At 35.9% G+C, this 18,860-nt stretch overlaps 1 protein-coding gene across 5 annotated transcripts in view; it reads left to right on the plus strand.

The window, feature by feature from the left end:
* The window catches only part of LOC311437023 (multidrug resistance-associated protein 1-like), a 40,695-nt gene that overhangs the window by 18,297 nt on the left and 3,538 nt on the right, over nucleotides 1-18,860 (plus strand). For all 5 annotated transcript variants that reach the window (XM_084519718.1, XM_084519716.1, XM_084519717.1 and 2 more), the window contains 16 exons: nucleotides 989-1,115; nucleotides 1,703-1,879; nucleotides 2,177-2,344; nucleotides 3,390-3,576; nucleotides 5,850-5,919; nucleotides 6,839-6,899; nucleotides 8,224-8,443; nucleotides 8,914-9,068; nucleotides 10,168-10,323; nucleotides 11,273-11,472; nucleotides 12,297-12,423; nucleotides 13,844-13,945; nucleotides 14,953-15,096; nucleotides 16,195-16,353; nucleotides 17,366-17,532; nucleotides 18,464-18,658. In XM_084519718.1, coding sequence (XP_084375844.1) covers nucleotides 989-1,115; nucleotides 1,703-1,879; nucleotides 2,177-2,344; nucleotides 3,390-3,576; nucleotides 5,850-5,919; nucleotides 6,839-6,899; nucleotides 8,224-8,443; nucleotides 8,914-9,068; nucleotides 10,168-10,323; nucleotides 11,273-11,472; nucleotides 12,297-12,423; nucleotides 13,844-13,945; nucleotides 14,953-15,096; nucleotides 16,195-16,353; nucleotides 17,366-17,532; nucleotides 18,464-18,658 — 2,415 coding nt within the window. The remainder of the gene's footprint in view (nucleotides 1-988; nucleotides 1,116-1,702; nucleotides 1,880-2,176; nucleotides 2,345-3,389; nucleotides 3,577-5,849; nucleotides 5,920-6,838; nucleotides 6,900-8,223; nucleotides 8,444-8,913; nucleotides 9,069-10,167; nucleotides 10,324-11,272; nucleotides 11,473-12,296; nucleotides 12,424-13,843; nucleotides 13,946-14,952; nucleotides 15,097-16,194; nucleotides 16,354-17,365; nucleotides 17,533-18,463; nucleotides 18,659-18,860) is intronic.

Below are 18,860 nucleotides of genomic sequence, written 5' to 3' on the forward strand. Positions count from 1 at the left end.
GGTTTAAGTTTCTTTGGAAAGAACAAAGTTTGCTTTTCTTACAGTGGTCTCTCTTGCCTGAAAACACTCCTTTTTTGTTTGTCATTTCTTAATGAGGTATTTTTTAGGTATAAATTCACATATTTTTAAGCTGCTACACAATGAATTCATTGCAGTGTTAGTAAGAAAACGGAATAATCATGCCCTGGAGTAGAATGAAGAACCTACTTGATAAGCTCTGTTCAATTTTACTAGGGCAGCTGAAGCGGTTACCACCCACCCAATCTAACCCTCTCACCATGCTGTCTACTCTGTTCATCTCAGGGATAGAGGGGATCACTTGCCAGAGCCTGCAGTATAATTTCCAGGCATAAGCTGGTTTCAGCAGATGTCATTAAAGCCTGGTATAGTCTCTGTGTACGGTCTTTCTCAACCTTATCTATGCTTCAAACTTTAATCTGAAGGGGGGCTATGCTTATTTTACCATAGGGCCTTTGGTTTAGAACATGCTTAGATCCAGATAGCTGGAGTACAGGTAGAGGAAGTGGCTCTCTATGTATGCAAAAGTTTATGAGATTAGGTTGTACATGTTTTGACAGCAAAATTTGTGGAGGATGAAGAGCAGCCTTTTTTACTCAGATATTTTTCACACGTTGCATACACTAGGTTCTACATGAGAAGTCTAGCTGTTGGTTGTCAGAACAAGGTAAAAAGGAAACTACAGGCCTGAGACAAGTAAATGTGTGTACTGGTTAGACATTCTCCCATTTGATTATATTGTGACCAGATGAAAACAACAACCTCTCAATCTGCAGATCAGCAAATTTATTCTTAAAGTCATTATTGCATGTTGCTGAAGGGTATATATTTAAAAGCCATGCAAACTGAAATACTGATTTCTCATTGTCCTGAGGGTAAAATAGAGTATTTCTTTCTTACAAAGACTACAACCCATACATGATGCAGTGTTTACAAAGAGGATAACTAATTTCTTCCTCAATATTTCCAGCTTGAGTGTCAGCATTCCTGAAGGCTCTTTAGTTGCTGTTGTGGGACAGGTTGGATCTGGAAAGTCATCTTTTCTTTCTGCTATTCTCGGAGAAATGGAGAAACTTGAAGGAACAGTTCAGAGAAGAGTAAGATTGTCTGTCTGTCCCTCCATACTCCACCCCGACCTACTCACCAGAAAATAAGGAAAACTGCTTTTGGAAGTGCCATTTTATCTTTTCATCCATTTTTACAGGACATACAACTTATGTAAGAAAAGATCTAGGAGCATTTCTGGTGATCATTGCTATCCTGTAATCTTAATTTTTAGGGGTTTATATATTCCACAGAAAGTTAGGTAAAAATACAGTCAAACCGTATGTCGATACATGCAGCAAAATGGCTCTACATTAGGTATGTAAGTATTACCTTTAAAAGATGTCACTGTTTGTCACTGAGATCTTTCACTGAACGACTTCACTCAATGCATGTCCCAGCTCTGTCAGTTTTATTTGAAGTATGTGCTGTTATAGTAATTATCAGCAAGCTGTTGTACAGGAATATTAAACCAATTGTTTTTTATTAGTCAAAATTTTACCGCTTTATTAATGTTCAAATTACGGAAGTAATGTCCTGTTATTTTGAGATAAAGCTAGAATAGCAAGATTATATTAAAATGCTATTTTTGGTGCTCAGAAAGACCAAGTAAAAAATGTTTCCAATTCTTTTAATTTAGGGTTCAGTGGCATACGTTGCTCAGCAAGCTTGGATTCAAAATAACAGTTTACAGGAAAATATTCTCTTCGGCGCAAATCTAAATAGGTCATACTACGAGCTTGTTTTAGAGTCTTGTGCTTTACTGCCAGATTTGGAACAGTTACCGAAGGGAGATCAAACAGAGATCGGAGAAAGGGTGAGAATTTGAAGTATAATTAATATTAATATTAGTATTGCCCGTATGCCTGTAAGTAATAGTTAATTTTCCACGGTGCATTGTAATTGCCCATTTTGAAATGAGAAGTTAATCAACAAGGGGCAAACTTTGCTCTAATTACTTAAAAATCCAACTTGTAACTTTTCTATTTTTATAAATATTAGAAAATTTACTTTGGTTACCTGAAAAATACCATGATGAAATTGACTATGATATGCTGGTCTTGTGTAGTATTTTGTATTAAAATGTGTTTTTTTTTTTTTTTTTTTTCCTTAGGGAGTCAATATAAGTGGAGGGCAGAAACAGAGAGTGAGTCTTGCTAGAGCTGTGTACAGCAATGCTGACTTGTATCTTCTGGATGACCCCCTATCTGCTGTAGATGTACATGTTGGGAAACATCTTTTTGAGAAGCTAATTGGGCCTTCAGGCCTCTTAAAAAACAAGGTAAAGTAGGGAGGCCGCTTTTCAATTTGGGGGTGAACTGCTTTGTACAATGCAACAGACATAATGTCTCAGTCATTCTGCAAAAGTTCATCTTTTTCCTAATGTGTTGTTGAAAAATATTCTGAATAAAGAGGCTAAATAAAAAGCACAGCTGAATCTACCAGTTTAAAGCCTATCAGATGGCCATAGTGCAGGCAGAAAACAAGACTGAGAGCTGGCCTGACCTCGAAGTCTGAAAAAGTCATGTAATACTTGGTCATTTCTCCTTTGCTGGCAGCTATTGAGGAGTGCTGTGATGTGCATATACAAGGCAGGGTAGAGCCCTTTGTGGTCACTCTTGATGCTTCACTGCCATAAATAAGTTATAGCCAGTGTAAGTTGTAGAAAGAAGGGCTTCTTGTTGACTGAGGAAATTCCCAAAGGGAAAGTGGAATCAAAGGGAATAAGTCCTCCCATGTAAGATCTGTTAATGTGGGAAGGTAAGATGGACAGTAAAATATTCTCTCTTCAGTGCTATGAGTTAGTGCAGATTAATCCTGCTGATGCCTGCAAAACACATGTATTATTATGAACTTACTTATTAATAGTTTACTTACTATGAAGTAAATGTATTTCACTTCCGTCTCTCCTTTCTTCCTTTTCCTAATTTACGTGCTCTGTAGGTGATAGGTATCTGGCAGAAGAAAGAACTCTAGTAATGGTAGACTTCTAGGCAGATTTAATGGTAAGACTGTTAAACTACTGTACTGTCATATACAACTACCTCTTCTCTTTATGATCTAATCTAAACCACCCCTGAACAGAAGACAAACATTAAGAAACAGTTAAGTACAAGTAATATCAAATAGCTGTAAGCATAAACAGTTTGATGTTGCAGTTGGCAATTTAAGGAGAAATGTAGTAAAGCAGGCAATGAACAACCGTAATAAAGTAGACAAATAAGCAAAATCCCAGAAAACTTCCAACTGATCATTCCAGCATAAAATGCCGACTTTTAATACATGCTTTGTTTTTATATGCTGAAATAGAAAATCCTGTGTTTCAGACTCGTGTATTGGTGACACACAACCTAATGCTCCTGCCTCATGCTGATCTTATAATAGTGATGGAAGAGGGCAAAATAAGTGAAATGGGGACCTACTGGGAACTCATATCAAAGAAGGCTAATTTTGTTGAGCTTATTCAAGTCTTTGGTGCAGAGAATAGAAGTGAAGCGACAACCCCAAAGGAAGGTGAGAAAACTTGTGTACTGTGTTTATTTAGTATTTTTCCTTTTCATTCAAGCTTCCGAAAATATTCCTCCTCTCCTTCCTTACAATTTCTGGAAAATGTAGAGCATTCCCATCTACATTTTGATTATAAACTAAAATAAAATTCAGGCTTCAGTGCACTGACATCGAATGTTTTACTCTTTCAGCTAAAGTATGTACGATCAAGCTGCCTTACGCAGCTGTTTTCTAATCTACGTACTCATGGACAAGTAACTTAGAAAGTTACTTGATTCTGTTGAGGTTTTATTATTCAATAAATAACAAATGGACATTTCAAATTCCTCAAGTATATCCTTTATATTGGATGCTTCACATTTCCTTCACCTTAGACTGCTGTAATCATGGCAGAAGGCATAGGAGAATACTGTCCATCTGTAGGATAAAAAATAAACGAAGCTGTTTGTACTCTTAAAAGATACTTCCAGCAAACTAAACAAAAATGGCATAGTACCTTGAAAAAGCATACCTACGAACTATCTGCTTGGATTGGGACTCACTTCTTTACCTGAGCTGTTTCATGTGTGCTCTTCATTGAGCTGTGGAAAAGAAATAGGTACATATTCAATGCAGACTGTTTGACTTGATTTCGTCACGTACTTTAGAAGGAGATGAATTGTGAATATTTAATTTTGAGAGAATACATCTCCACATAATACGGAAGAAGACTCTTAACAGATAAGTGCCTGCAGATGGTTGTAGTGCTGCTTTCCATTTAACGTAGTGACTCTAATTTGAATTTGTAGCACACAGCACAGTCAGGTGAACTTATTAATTCAGGCCCTACACTGAAGCAAGCACTCTCAAATATTTGCTGGGGGTTTATGTGGAGGAGGGGAAAAACAGAACCACAAACTTGCAAAAGGACAGTCTTGAGTTAGCTGTAGGGCTCATGGTGTGAGGGAACATGCATTATTCATGAAGGATGAGTAATGACTCAAGGGAAGGGGAGCCGAGGTAACAAGGAGGAGAAACAATACACAGTGTGTTGTGATACAAAATTATACAACAGAGGTACATGCAGCAGGATAGATGGATGTAGAAATCATAACTGTCTTAAAAGGTCTGTTGACTTAAATTACATTAAGTATGAAAAAAGAAAAAGAAAATCAATTTCTGAAAAAGTGTTGTTTCATGTAATTAACACACAAAGAACAGAGAGTTCAGTTTTCCAGCTAAGATGCCAGACTATTTTGAGATAAACACTAGTATTAATATTGTAGGGAGTTATAAAATTGTATTTTCAGTAAGAACAGAATTCCAAAGGGACTCTGCAAAGTTTGTCTGCTAGTATAGTTACTTCTGCTTCAGTGAAGATACCATAGCAGAAAATACAGAATAGTGCTTCCTTTATGAAGGTTTAGACAGTATTTCTTAAGTACTGCTGTTTCTGAGTTTCTCCTTTCATACAGTCAAGCAAACTATAGTGTATGGTGGTTTTACCCTGCTACGCAGCTGAGGTCCACCACAACTGCTCTCTCACTTCGCCTCCTCAAATGAAAAGAGCAGGAGGCTGCAGCCTCCTGCAGGCCACATCCACCTGCTCCACTGGGGGCTCCTCCATGGGCTGCAGCGTGGAGATCTGCTCCATGTGGGACCCATGGGCTGCAGGGGGACAGCCTGCTCCACCAGGGGCCTCTCCACAGGCCACAGGGGAACTTCTGTTCCATGCCTGGAGCGTCTCCTGCCCTCCTTCTGCAGTGACCCCGGGTGCTGCAGGGCTGGTTCTCCTCTCTCACCCAGCTGCTGTTGGGCAGCAGTTTATTTTCCCCTTCATTAAATCTGCTGTCCCAGAGGCCTACCCAGCATTACTCCCCAGCTCAGCTCTCGCCACTGATGGGTCCCTTTAGGAGCTGGCTGGAACTGCCCCTGGTCTGACATGGGGCAGCTGCTGGGCTCTGCTCACAGAGGCCACCTCTTCAGCTCCGCTGTTACTGAAACCTTGCCATGTACACTCAATACATAATATTACAAAATATATATATATATTAAATATGCTTTCCAACTTCTTCCACATTGGGAAGAAGATTTACTTTATGTTGCTGTTCTAGTATTTGGTCATAAATGTCTCTGTCTAGTGTAGTAGCTGTATCAAGATTAAAGTGACTTACACAATTCATAATTTAAAATACGCCTGTTCATCACTTTGTCCACTTTTTATTTCTAAGTTCTTTCACTGTACCCATCCACTCATGGTATAATGACTGAAAATATTTTTCTATTTTTTGCTGTTACAGTGATTTCTTCAAAAGAAGAGTGCCAACTAGAGAGAAGTCTGAAACAAAGAGAATTGAGGAAACTCAAACAGTAAGTACAAAAAAGCAGTAGCCATTGCCTATTTGATACAATGCCAGAGCAACCCTAAGTGCTTATGCTGAAGGCTGTGGTGATATTCCACTGTGTAAACATGGGTTAAGACTGAATGCCCTTAGCAGTTGACTACATAGTATGTATCTGGAGCTCATCTTCTGGTTTAGTTGTATGCAAAAGAAGTATAGTTAATGTACTAGATTATTTTATTATTACACGTACTGATGTACATGAGTTCAAGGGATCTGGTTCGTGGGCTGCTTCTCTCTGTAAATCAAAGCGTATTAACTGGGAGCGAAGGGGAGTTTCAGAAGTTTCTGTTGTGGTTGCACCCACAATTCCCTCACAGTAGCTTGACTTCCTGATGTATTAACAAGCTGCTTATGTTCTTTGTTTTTCCCCTGTAGCATTAATTTTTCTTTTTCCACCTTTAAGAAAACTTCTGATCCCACAAGCAGGGGGATGAACTCCTTGATTAATTTGTAATGCACTATAGTGGCACATCTCCACCTAAAAATTCAGACAATGCAGGTCACCTAAGCCTAACCACCTTGGTCCAGAAGTAGTAGAAATGGATAAGGCAAATAGCAAGACCTTTTCCTTGGCCTACACAAGGACTGAGACCCAAGTTGCATGCTTCAGAAAAGGACAATCTTAAATTTCTAGCTGCAGAGTCAGTCAGGGCAAGCTGAGTTTTACCTACATGTAACGATACAAGAAATGAAAAGGCCACACCTGGTACTGTCTTCTGACCATAAAGTTATTCTAACAGAAAAATAGAACATCAGAGGGCAGTTCCATATCTCCATAAGAAAAAAAAAATACAAGATTTCATAGTATATATTTCTGCTTAGACATAAATGGATGTACTCTTTGTATGATTCACAAGACTTGACATTGTTCTTCTTGTTTGCAGTTCTTCTTTTGATCAGTGGAAAATTCTCACAAACAATAAAGAAAAGGTTGCTACTGGTGGTGTAAGTATCAGTAATAGAAAAAACTTTAGTTTTTTTTGTTTGAGAGGGTTTTTTTTTTATGCATAAAAATATGTATTGTTTTTCAGTTCCACTTTTCTGTTTCTTGTTAAGCTTGCCTGACCTCTTTTTTTAAAATAAGATACAAATTTGCTAATTTAAAAATGTATCTTACATTTTTTACCAGATTTTAAGTGTTTAGCTTGATATTTCCTATTTTTATTATCTGCTATAGGCTGCATTTTAATTTTACGTCTTGGTTCAGTCTGATTTATGTATTTCAGAAAGAAGAATATTGAAAAAGCTTATATCCCCATTAAGAAAATAATCTGTCTCAACTTTAGGAAGTTTAAATATCTGTGTGCTGGAGCAGCAACTAGAAATTTTGCATGGTAATACTGCTGCAGTATTGTTTTATTTTAGAACTGCACTTTCTGCATTCCCCATTAAAAAAATTTTCCAGTTGCTAGGGAGAGGCAAAAGAACAAGTGAAATAGAATGTGGGGAAGATCAAAAGTTCCAGGGAACCAAGAGGTAAGTTAAAATAAGAATGAGAATGTGGAGGAAGACTGAGTTTCCAGGAAGAGTTAGAGATAAGCACCTGGGGAAACAAACAAACAGAACAAGAACAAAAAGGAGTTTGCAGAAGGAAGACAGAAGAGTTTGTGCTAAACAGAGCTCATTTCCCTCTGGACCTTGCAAGAAAATCGAAGAATTTACTATTTTTCTGCTGTTATCAGTTCAACCTTTAAAGTGGCCTAACTGAATTTCTCCCCATTAATCCTCATCTATACTAAGGATGGGAACTTTGTCCTGCTGTCACTAATTCACAGAGTAATATAAGAGTAATTCCTTTGGCTACGATAGCCCATGGTGTCAATTCTAAAGTTTCTAGCTCCAACAATGGAGTAATATTTGCTTTAAACAAGCTGCACAGGTATTGCATACTCAGTTTTTTGTTTGTTTGTTTATTTCCTGTTTTCGTTGTTGTTAGTGGTGGTTGTGATTTTTAATTTGTTTATTTGTTTGACAGTATCTGCATATCAAAGATTTTCTTGTGACACTGGTAAGTGTCACAACAAGGTTGCCTAGGATATGTATGATTAAAAATCAGAATGCAAAATCAGACAAAACCTTTTTACAGTATGCTTTTACATACCTTAGTTATCAGATTTAATTAAGAACTTTTGTAGACTTAATCTGAATTTAATGTATTCAGTTCCCATTGTATAATGTGTATTTGCCTTCAACAATGGTTTTGATTTTAAGAGTAACTCCTTGTATTCTTCTTACCATTAATTCCTTTTTTTTTATTATTATTATTTAGATGAAGCTGTCAGTTGTTTTAAAATATCTCCAAGCCTTCAGCTGGCGATGGATGTGGCTGACCATAGCTGCTTATGTAGGACAAAATGCACTAGCCATCGGACAAAATCTGTGGCTTAGCACCTGGACTGCAGAGACAGCAAAAGCTAGTGATTTCACAGAATGGAAACAGTCACAAAACTACAAACTTGGTATTTATGGGCTTTTGGGATTCTTACAAGGTAAGCACGAACATTTATGACTATTTTCCCACCATTTCCTGACAATGATCTACTTACATCTTTATTACTAAAGAAATAATGCTGGTTGTTTCATAAACAGAATTATGTGCAACAGTCTAATTGTTTAACCTGGGAGAGGAATAGTAGAAGAGAGATACAGCAATGTAGAAGAAAATGCTATTTAATTTTATGATACTTGTGTGAGCTCAGTAGCATCCAGGTGTAACCTAGTGAAGTTATGCTAGCATCTCAGTGAGAGAGGCATGCTTGTTTGAGACATAATTGCAGGAAGGACATACATTTTACCACTTTGTAAGAAGTATCAACAAAATGCAAATACATCAAATTGTAAAAAATTAAGATATGAAGTGTGGATTGGTCACCATGGTAGAAAACAGGGATGGAAATAATCTCCATTTCCTCTTCCTCACATACCATTCATACTGTCTTTTAATTTATCCATTTCCAAGGTCTTCTTGTTTGCTGTGGTGCTTATATGCTCACCAGGGGCTCCCTTTGTGCTTCTCAGGAGTTACATCACCAGCTGTTAGACAGCGTATTGCACCTTCCTCTTCAGCATTTTGAAACTAATCCTGTAGGTCAGATCATCAATAGATTCACAAAGGTAAAGGGAAAACTGATGTATTTTCTGTTTTAAGAAGATGAAGCTTGAGTGACTACACATATAATCCCAGTTAGTGTTGTTGAAAAATGAAAGATATCAAAATAAATGAATACATTGCCTAGCAGTTGAAAGCTGCTTCAGTGCATAAGAATGGTGGAACTGTCTCTGGCTATATTCTTAAAAAAAAATTAGCAAAACTTATTATTAGCAAAAGTTGCATGGACCTTATCCACAATCATTAGGAGGCCATTCATCAAACACTATTCTTGCAGAGTAACGAGTTTTTCAGACCTAAACATGATCTGTTGTTTTTTTTACTTATTATTATTTATAATATAAGCTGTTTGATATTTTATTGCAAATCAGAATCAAATGATATTGCCAAAAACAATTAATAAATCAAATTCACATTCTCTGGGGTATATAGACTTACAGTAAATGTTTTCAATTTTTGTAGAGCTTTGACTTGAGTTGAAACTTCTAATACACAAACAGATGTTATAACTATGACTTTAATACTTCCGAGTCTTGTCATAATTAGATTGTTGCAACACATTGCAGATTACTTCAAGTGCAGTAGCTGTCAAAGGCTGTATTTTTTAGACAAGACTAAGGCTGGTTGTGTAATACACTAAAATATCAGTTGATGTAGATTTCAGTCAAGCCCCTAGTTTTTTGTAGCATATTGTTATAAACTGGATTTGAAAAAGCTTTAATGTATACAGTAAGAGATTAGTCATATTTCAGTACACATCAGAACTATTAACAGGAGTACATAGAAGAGTTAAGATTTGAACTCATGGCCTTATTTCCAGTTACATAAGCTAAATAGAAGCAAGTAGCAAAATAGCAAGAGCGGTCACTTCTTGACTTCATGCACCCTGTGTCTGTCTGTTCTCTGACACGAGTACTCTGTCTACTTCACTTTTAGGCAAAAAATAATGATGTATGAATAAATTTCATTAGTATGTAATCGGGTGGGGGGAAATCCTACCAACTTTTATTGAGGATGTTTTAGTTTGATTCTGGTTTTAAAGGATGGTTTCTTGAAGTCTGCAGTGTACTCATAAAATCTTGATTCTTCTATGCATTGTTCCAGGACTTATTTATAGTAGACGTACGTTTCCATTACTACTTACGAACTTGGCTGAACTGTACACTGGATGTTATTGGAACCATTCTAGTTATCACATTCGCCTCACCACTATTCATAGTGGCAGTTATTCCCCTGGGATACTTGTATTTTACTATCCAAGTAAGTTCATTAAGTTTCATAAGGATTTCTAAATGTCTGTGCATAAAATGTTAAAAGCAATCAGGATACTGACTTAGATTATTACTTTAAGTGGAAAAAAAAATCTATAGAATAAATCTGAACTTGCTTTCAGAAAAAAAAAATCTTCGTGCTTCTTAGAAGGAAATGAGTACACTTCTTGAATATATCCTGTAATACTTGTGAGCTTTTAAAAATTTATATTTTTCTTATGTTTTTCCTTTCTTAGCAAGATACAGTATTGATGTAGCTCCCAGTAAGAAATTGATGAGATTACCTGAAAAAATGAGCATATGTTAAAGAGAAAGCTGAAAGCTGAAGAATAACCCTGGACAGTATATGTAAAAATAGAGTGATACCTAAACTACATGTGATATTTTTTGGCAGAAGTGTCACTTATGCTACTAAGAAGCCAAAAGATAAAGCTTCAGAAAGACTAATGTTTATATTCCTGCTTCTTGATGTTTAAAGTACAGTATGTAATTAAGACCTTAAAGATTTTTTAAATAACAATATAAATGAATGAAAAGAGTGCCTGGATTCAGTCTCTGCTAAGAAATTTAAATACAGACATTATTACATTAAAGAAATAATATAAAATAGAAATTTTAGTTGGTTGCTACATACCTCTTGTAGTATAGCACATTTTCTATAGAATTTGGAAATAATGTTCTTTTACGTCTGTCTGCCCAGTAATATAGATTGCAGTTATGTTGTCATTACAGTGTTGGTGTGTCTGAAGACACAGCTTGTTTTCCTATGTAGAGATTTTCAACTTCTTCATATTCAGAATTTACAGGAACTATTTAACAGATTTAAAAGAACTGGAACTAAATATGGCAAATAATTCAAATACTGTAAGATAATGCAAAATTATGTAAAAGAAACGGTAGCAACTTAAGATCTTTTTTTTTCTGTACTATTTTGTTAGCGATATTACATAGCAAGTTCACGACAAATTCGACGTCTAGCAGGAGCGTCACATTCTCCAGTCATCTCCCACTTCAGTGCGACTGTCCTAGGAAGATCAACAATTAGAGCATTTGGCCACCAGGAGAGATTCATTAGAAAAAACTATGATGTTGTGTATGAGAATTTAGTTTACTTCTACAACAATGTCATCTCAAACAGGTACTTTACAGCAGTTATGCATCTCTGACTGAGACCTTTGCATGCAGAATTCCACAGCTATGTGGTACCTTTAGTCAGAGTAAACTCACTTGAAAAAAAACAAAGGATAAGAGCAATTTATCCAGCACTCTTTGTAACGAATGCAGAGATTTTGTTCAAGTGCTAGGATGATTTCTTCTTTATGTCCCAGAAACTAGCAGGTTTATAAAAAAAAAAAAATAAAAAATGTATGTTTTGTCTAGGATGAGAATGTTTCCAAAACCACCACCACAACAAAAAGTTTACTGATAGGTCATGGGCATGGACTGTACTAACTACATTGCAACTGTAACAGTTGCTATGTACAACAAGCCTACAAGCTTCTTACAAGAATATGAACAAATCTAATTTATATTTCAGTAGTTCACGTGGTAGAAAGCTGGTCTATACCTAGAGCGCAAGTTGATTCTGAGAGTGGAATCCTTGTTTTTAAGGAAATAAGTGCAGTTCACCTCCCTCTTTTGTGATTCAGTTCCAGGTAGAGATCAGCAAGGAGATTCACTTTTCTAATTTTCACTCATATACCTGAATCTATTCCAGATAAGAAGAGTAGGAAAGTCATGTAAGTAGTGAAGAGAACACTAGCCATTAGTGGAGAGACTGCATCTTTTCTTAGCTGTATTACTCAATGTAGACATCATATTCCCTTCCCAGTCCATCTGTAAAATGGGAATGGTGGTACTTACCTGTTCTCCAAAGCAGGTTGAGAGACTGAGTATGTTCACTACACTGCTAAAAGAAATCTATAGGTAATTCACTTTTTTCCTTTGCCTTGATTACTGCAGGTGGCTGTCTGTCAGGCTTGAATTTCTAGGCAATTTAATGGTGTTCTTTGCTGCACTGTTTGTAGTACTGGCTGGAAATACAGTGAGTTCTTCTACAGTGGGTTTATCAATATCATATGCTCTAAATGTAAGTGTTTTGTTGTTCTGTTGTGTTTTTTTTTTTTTTTTTCCTGCTGTCACATTGCATATGAAAAGGAAATAACACAATGAAGTTGAGTAGATGAATGTATACAGTGGCAACAGGAAAACTAAAGCCATGAGCAGAACAGAGCTTTCCTTTACTTCCTATTAATTCTGGGAAGCTTCACATTAATTATTTTTCCATTTCTGAATTTAGATTAAATCATTTATTAAAGAATATTTTAAAATCAAATCAACTATATATGGCTTACTTTTAAGTGTTGTTAAACCACCAAGAATAAGAAGCCTAGTGATTTTCAAATATATTTCATAATTGATTTCTTGTTTTTGCTCACTTACTGAATATTGTGTGGGAATGCTTACTTCACAGCTTGTTAAAATCATTTACTTTTTGCACTGTGCTTGTGAAAATAATATGTGAGAGCTACATTAGGAATTCGTCCTGTAGTAAGGTAAACTGATAAGTTGCTAGTTAAAATAAACCTTAAGAATTATATATATTCAAACTAAGCATCTTTAATCTTATGATGCTTGGGACCCTACTGGAGTCCAGATTCTCACTATTTTAAGTGCTTCAGACACACAGCTGACAGATATTAAATGAGAGAGAGAGGGAGAGAGAATAAATTAACCATCATCCACATTGTGCCCAATTCACAAGAGTTCTGTTGTCTGTTGTTCTGTCTCTATCATCACTGAGTATATGATGACATAAAGAAGATTATTCAGTGACAGGTACTGCAGTGTTTCACCCGATGCCAAATTGACACCATTCTCTATTTAGTTACATAAGGCATCTCAAAACAGTTAAATCTAAAATAAATAAATAAATACATCTTTTGGCTTACTTTTTCTTCCTATAGAATTGGGAGTATCTGGTGACAGAATTGTTACCTACTGTATTATATAGAATTGGTACCAATTTGGTCTGCAGAAGTATTCCCCATGTTTGAAGACAACAAATTTGGCGTGCACAATAGACCAGATATGTATCTCCACTATAGATTCTTCGCTCCATGTTGCTGGCTTTATCTAGGAAATTGTGCGATAATGTACCCACAATATGAGCCATATGTATTTTTCTTTCAACATATTATGCAGTTACTGTGCACTTTCTGTTGATCTTGAAATAGTTTCAGATCTCTGGAGCTGTTATGTTAGTGAAAATTACCGTAGCCATTGGGCAGTCTGACAGCAGACAGGAAGTACTCATAGGAACGTTCAGATCAGTGATTTTCGAAGTGATAATTCCTTTGGCATGCCACTATTTTCTGTATACTTCCTGGCTTCTGTGGTTGGGCATCCAGCCTAGGAAATTATTCAATTGGGATTAAATTTTGAAATCACTACATTGTATTATAGTATAGTTATTTTTTTACATTCTACAATGCAATTTTGTTCCCCAGATAATTCAGAGTCTCAATTTTTGGGTGCGTAAAGCATGTGAAATCGAGACCAATGCAGTTTCAATTGAAAGAGTTTGTGAATATGCAAACATGGACAAAGAGGTGAGCACTATAATTGGAATGGTAAATAAATATTTAATTTGTGTGCATACAAAATACCTTACATTGAATTTAATATTGGTGAATGGTAATATCAGATTATAATTTGTCATTACATACTTTGTAGTTTTTTTTACATTAATACACATATTTTTATTACACTAATAATATAAAAACACATAATTAAAATATATATAATTTTATATATACATATATATATTATATATAATATATATAAATATATGTAATAATGTGTATTAATAAATACACATTATACATTATAGTCATAGCAGCTTTATTATTTTTATTTTGACCAATAAATTTCTTGGCATCCTTCTTAGTAGTAGATTTTATAGTAAGACTAATGGAACTGCATCTCAAGTCAATGTTTTATGCTATGTACAACCACAAGGAGCATTTTAAGAGGGACAGACAAGGAAGAGACATTCCAGATCTCTCACTGTTATTCACCTCATGACTGGAGAGGCTTTTGTTTTTCAAAGCAATTGGCCTTGGTTATTGTACTTTTCTGAAAGTGGCACCTATATGGGAGAAATAAGAGCCTTGGTCTGTCTTAGAAATAAGTCTGTCTTCTAGGTCTTCATTTTCTTTTACCCTTCCCTGTTTCTGCATCTTCACCTTTGTTCACGCCTCTGTTCTCTCTTACTCCTTAAAAGAAAATGTTTCTCATTAAATATATGTTTGAAATATCTGGGAAATTAGGCATCAGATTGAATTCCTGTCAAATGATGGAACAGATCATAGACTATTAGCAACTATGCAGTTAAACTTTAAAATGAGTGCGTATGATAAAAAAAAAAAAAAAATAAAAGTTGGAATGTTGTTGCTGCCCAGCATCTGTTAAAGAAATTTTTCCTTCCCTTATATCACATTGGAACTATCATAAAGCTATTGGGATTTCTAGAGATGTATATAATTTTTCTACTGTTTTCATTGACTTGTGACACATTTACTGTCATAAACTGAAATTACAGTGGTTTTAATTCCAGGAACCATGGATAACATCAAAAAGGCCACCAGTAGGGTGGCCTGATAGAGGAATAATACAGTTTGTTAACTACAAAGCTCAGTACAGGAAGGATCTTGATTTAGCCCTGGATGACATCTCTTTTCAGACACGGAGTAAAGAGAAGGTATTGTATACAACAAGAAAAAAATCCAAAGTACAAATGTCTGTTTCTGAACTTCCTACTTCAAAAATATTTCATATGAAGAGACTCCAATACTACATATAGCAAGATTATGTTGAACAGGGGAAATGTTAAGTAGACAAGACACTAAAGAAATAACGCATGAAAAAGGGAAAAGTACTCTTCTCCTACTCCTTATCTCTGTAGGAAACTGAAATGATGTTTTATTCCCTGTCCCTCCCTCCATATTTTGGGAAAAAATGGTTTAAATCTGAGATAAATGTTTGTTTAACTTTTATTCGCTTGGAAAAAAAAATGCATAGTGGAAAAATACTACAGTTAAAAACACTTCTAGAGCTTATGCTATTTTATTATATGCCGATATGTTACTTGTTTTTAAGATTAGTCTGGAACAGTTCTAGATCTTTTTCCAAGCCTTAGTGGCTGCAGAGGTGGTGAAGACAGTGAAATCATCATGGGCAACTGATGCTATTCATGAGAGTGGCAGCCCAACAGTGCTACATAGTATTAGAGTAAGGCAGTTTAGTTGAGTTAGATAAAGGAAGATCGACTCATTTGGTTCCATGCTGTTTCAGTGCTTGTATGAAAAGATGCTTTCTTGAGTAGGTGATCCTGATGTGAACCTTCTGAGGAGAGCATTAATCTAAGAAAAATGAATAATCACATTCACAATTAGATTTTCCAATTGAATTTGGCAGTTTTAAGGAAGATCCAAATTTGAAATTAAAACTCTTGCCTACTGTGCTGAATATTTATGTAGAAAAATATGCTGCCAGATTGGTGCTAATCAGCTCTGGTTTGGGAATGAGGTAGTTTTGAGTCATTGGTCTGAGCTGAGGAATGCTAAACAGAAGGTGAGGGATAAGGAAACACTTCCCACTGAACCAGGCATAGGCTGGATTGTGAGTCAGGTGTTCCGGAAGTGAGTTTCAAACAGATTTATCCACTTAGAATATTGCTTGTTGGTAAAAGAAACTGAAGTTTTGTACTGGAAGTTAAAACTGAATTTGCTAGTCACTTTTCGTATACAATGCACAGCATAGAAAGTTATAATCTTTATCAGAAATCTTTCCATTTCAGATTGGAATTGTTGGAAGAACAGGAGCTGGTAAATCAACTCTCACAAATTCCTTATTTAGAATTCTAGAGGGATCTGGAGGCAAAATAATTATAGATGGAATTGATATCTCAACTATTGGACTCCATGACCTACGCAGAAATCTTAACATTATTCCACAGGTGAGACATGTTTTAGAGATGACTGTGGCTTTTATTATTATTATTATTATTACTTTTTTTTTACTAACAAGATATTTCAGGTTGTATTTTGTTTGCTTGTTTGAAGAATATGCACAAGACCTCATACCATTGTAACAGTTCTTTTTGGCCACTTAGCTCTCAAAGGTATCACTGTTCTGCTTGCATGTAACTTGCTAGTGAATGTTGTTGGCCTTTTGCAATCTACCTATTGGGTTACAACGCATCGACTGCACTTAACTCTACATGTCTGCTGCCTCTAAAAACACCAGTTCTGTTTATAAATCTGTGCAGCTATTCGCATGTACTTATATATATATGTATATATATAGTACTTATCTTTGCCTTTTAAGAAAAAGGCTTTTGTGTGCACCCAGAAAAGTTTCAGACTTGATTAAGACTGTAGAGACAAGCATTCAGTAATTATGGAGTACTGGAGGTAACTCATACCCTCAGTTGTGCTTTCCTGGCATCTTCTAGTCTACATTTATGTTTCCAAACATCCCCTGACATATTCAGTGCACAGAAACTAGTGAATGTACATTCATGCAATAATTGCTTTTGTTCTCATTGCTAAATACTTGACCTTTTCTACAGGGAAACTAAGAAAATTTCACTTAAAACCATGGCTTTCACATTTTTCTTAATTGCGTTCATGAATGTAGTATCCAGTGCTTAACAAACCCGACAATGCTAATATTTTCATACGTTGTTTCAGTTGCCAGATGCTGAGCAGGTCCTTAGTTAGCCATTGAATGAGTAACACAGAGTATGCATATGAAATCTGTTGCTCTTTATATTAATATAGAGCTTAGCATGCTGAGACCCAACATGATTTTGTATTTCCATCCATCAACTTTAAAACATTACAATTTCCCTCACAAAGCTTCTTTTCCAAAGTTATTTGTGCCAGTTTCCAATGTTAGTGTCAGGATGCAGCATGCTCTTTTAGTTTTTTGTTGGAACAGTGCACTCAAATTTTGCTATTATTTAGGACCCCGTCTTGTTTTCTGGGACACTGCAGTCAAACTTGGATCCACTTGGAAAACACTCTGATATTGAACTGTGGGAGGCACTGGAACTGTGTCACTTAAAGGGTTTTGTTGAGTCGCTCCCAAAGAAGCTCCTTCATGAGATTTCAGAAGGTGGTGAAAACCTCAGGTATATAAATAAGCAAGTGCTGTTGTAGTTATTTACTGATCTTGTAAAACTCTGTTTTCCTTATGGACAATTTACTACAGAAATTATCAGCTCAAAAATTACAATTTAGTAATTTAAGTGTAGAATTGTTCAAGTAGTAAGGGTTTTCTTGAGGCGACCAGCTGGTCGCCTCTGTATGAAGTCTTAGGGCCTGTGCTGAAGGGAAGCAGAGGAGGTAGACTTCAGCTCAATTACATGAATGGGTGCAAAGGGACAGGGGCTTCGTACACCACCAAGTCAGATTTAGATAGAAAAGGATCCATTCATCTAAAAAAAAAAAAAAAAGGCAAAACTGCAGAGAGCTTGACCATTTGCTTTATTTGCTTAGGCAAAGAAACTATTTTTTTCTTTGTAGATCCCACCACAGGTATCTACAAGAAGTGATACTAGAAATAGAAGGACTCTGAGACAAATAGTGAAACTTCCAGCAGCAAAGGGGCAGGCCATAATTTAAATGGAATGTATTGACAATTAACTTGATTTTTTAGGATGGGTCTTTTTTTTATATATATCTAGAAGGTATATCTAGAAGTATCTAGAAGGCACGCACCAGCAGTAACATACAGCAATATCCAAACTTCTACTTTGAACATTAAGTGGTTCAGCATTCAATCCAGCCTATTCAAAGTACCCATTATGATATGAGTATCAAAGTTTAGGGCAAGACTAGCTTTAAAAGTTGCACCTGAGCTACTACTTGCCAAAATTTCCAAAAGAAGGAGAAAATGTTTCTCCAGTGTTGTTGAGGACGATAGAACAGATAGGCTCCATGCTAGTTCCAGCTTTATGTCAACGGTATCTGCTCCAATGTCTGGGGCTAAGTAGTGAGGAAACATCCATCTCCCCTTCCTCAAAGTGCCTGACCTGACCTTCTCAACTGTATTTTTAACAGTATTGGCCAGAGACAGCTGGTCTGTCTGGCTCGTGTTTTGCTACGAAAGGCAAAGATCCTGGTCCTCGATGAAGCAACAGCTTCTGTTGACATGGAAACAGATAATTTGGTGCAGTCCACTATCAAAAGAGAATTTTATAACTGCACAATATTAACTATAGCACACAGGTTACACACAGTCATGGATTCAGAGAGGTAAGTTTTGATATGCCATTTTAAAAAGAGATGTCTTTTTTTAATTACATGTCTTCAGACCTACAAAATTTTACTCTAGCACTTTTTACCTTGGATTGTACTGATACTAAGGTATCACAAAAGACTTGCTGTCAATATTAATTAAATATTGCTTGTGTTCTGCTTCCCTACTGTAATTACAGATTGATTATTTTTCCTAATT

This window comes from Aythya ferina (genome assembly GCF_964211825.1).
Source record: "Aythya ferina genome assembly, chromosome: 1".
Taxonomy (NCBI): Eukaryota; Metazoa; Chordata; class Aves; order Anseriformes; family Anatidae; genus Aythya; species Aythya ferina.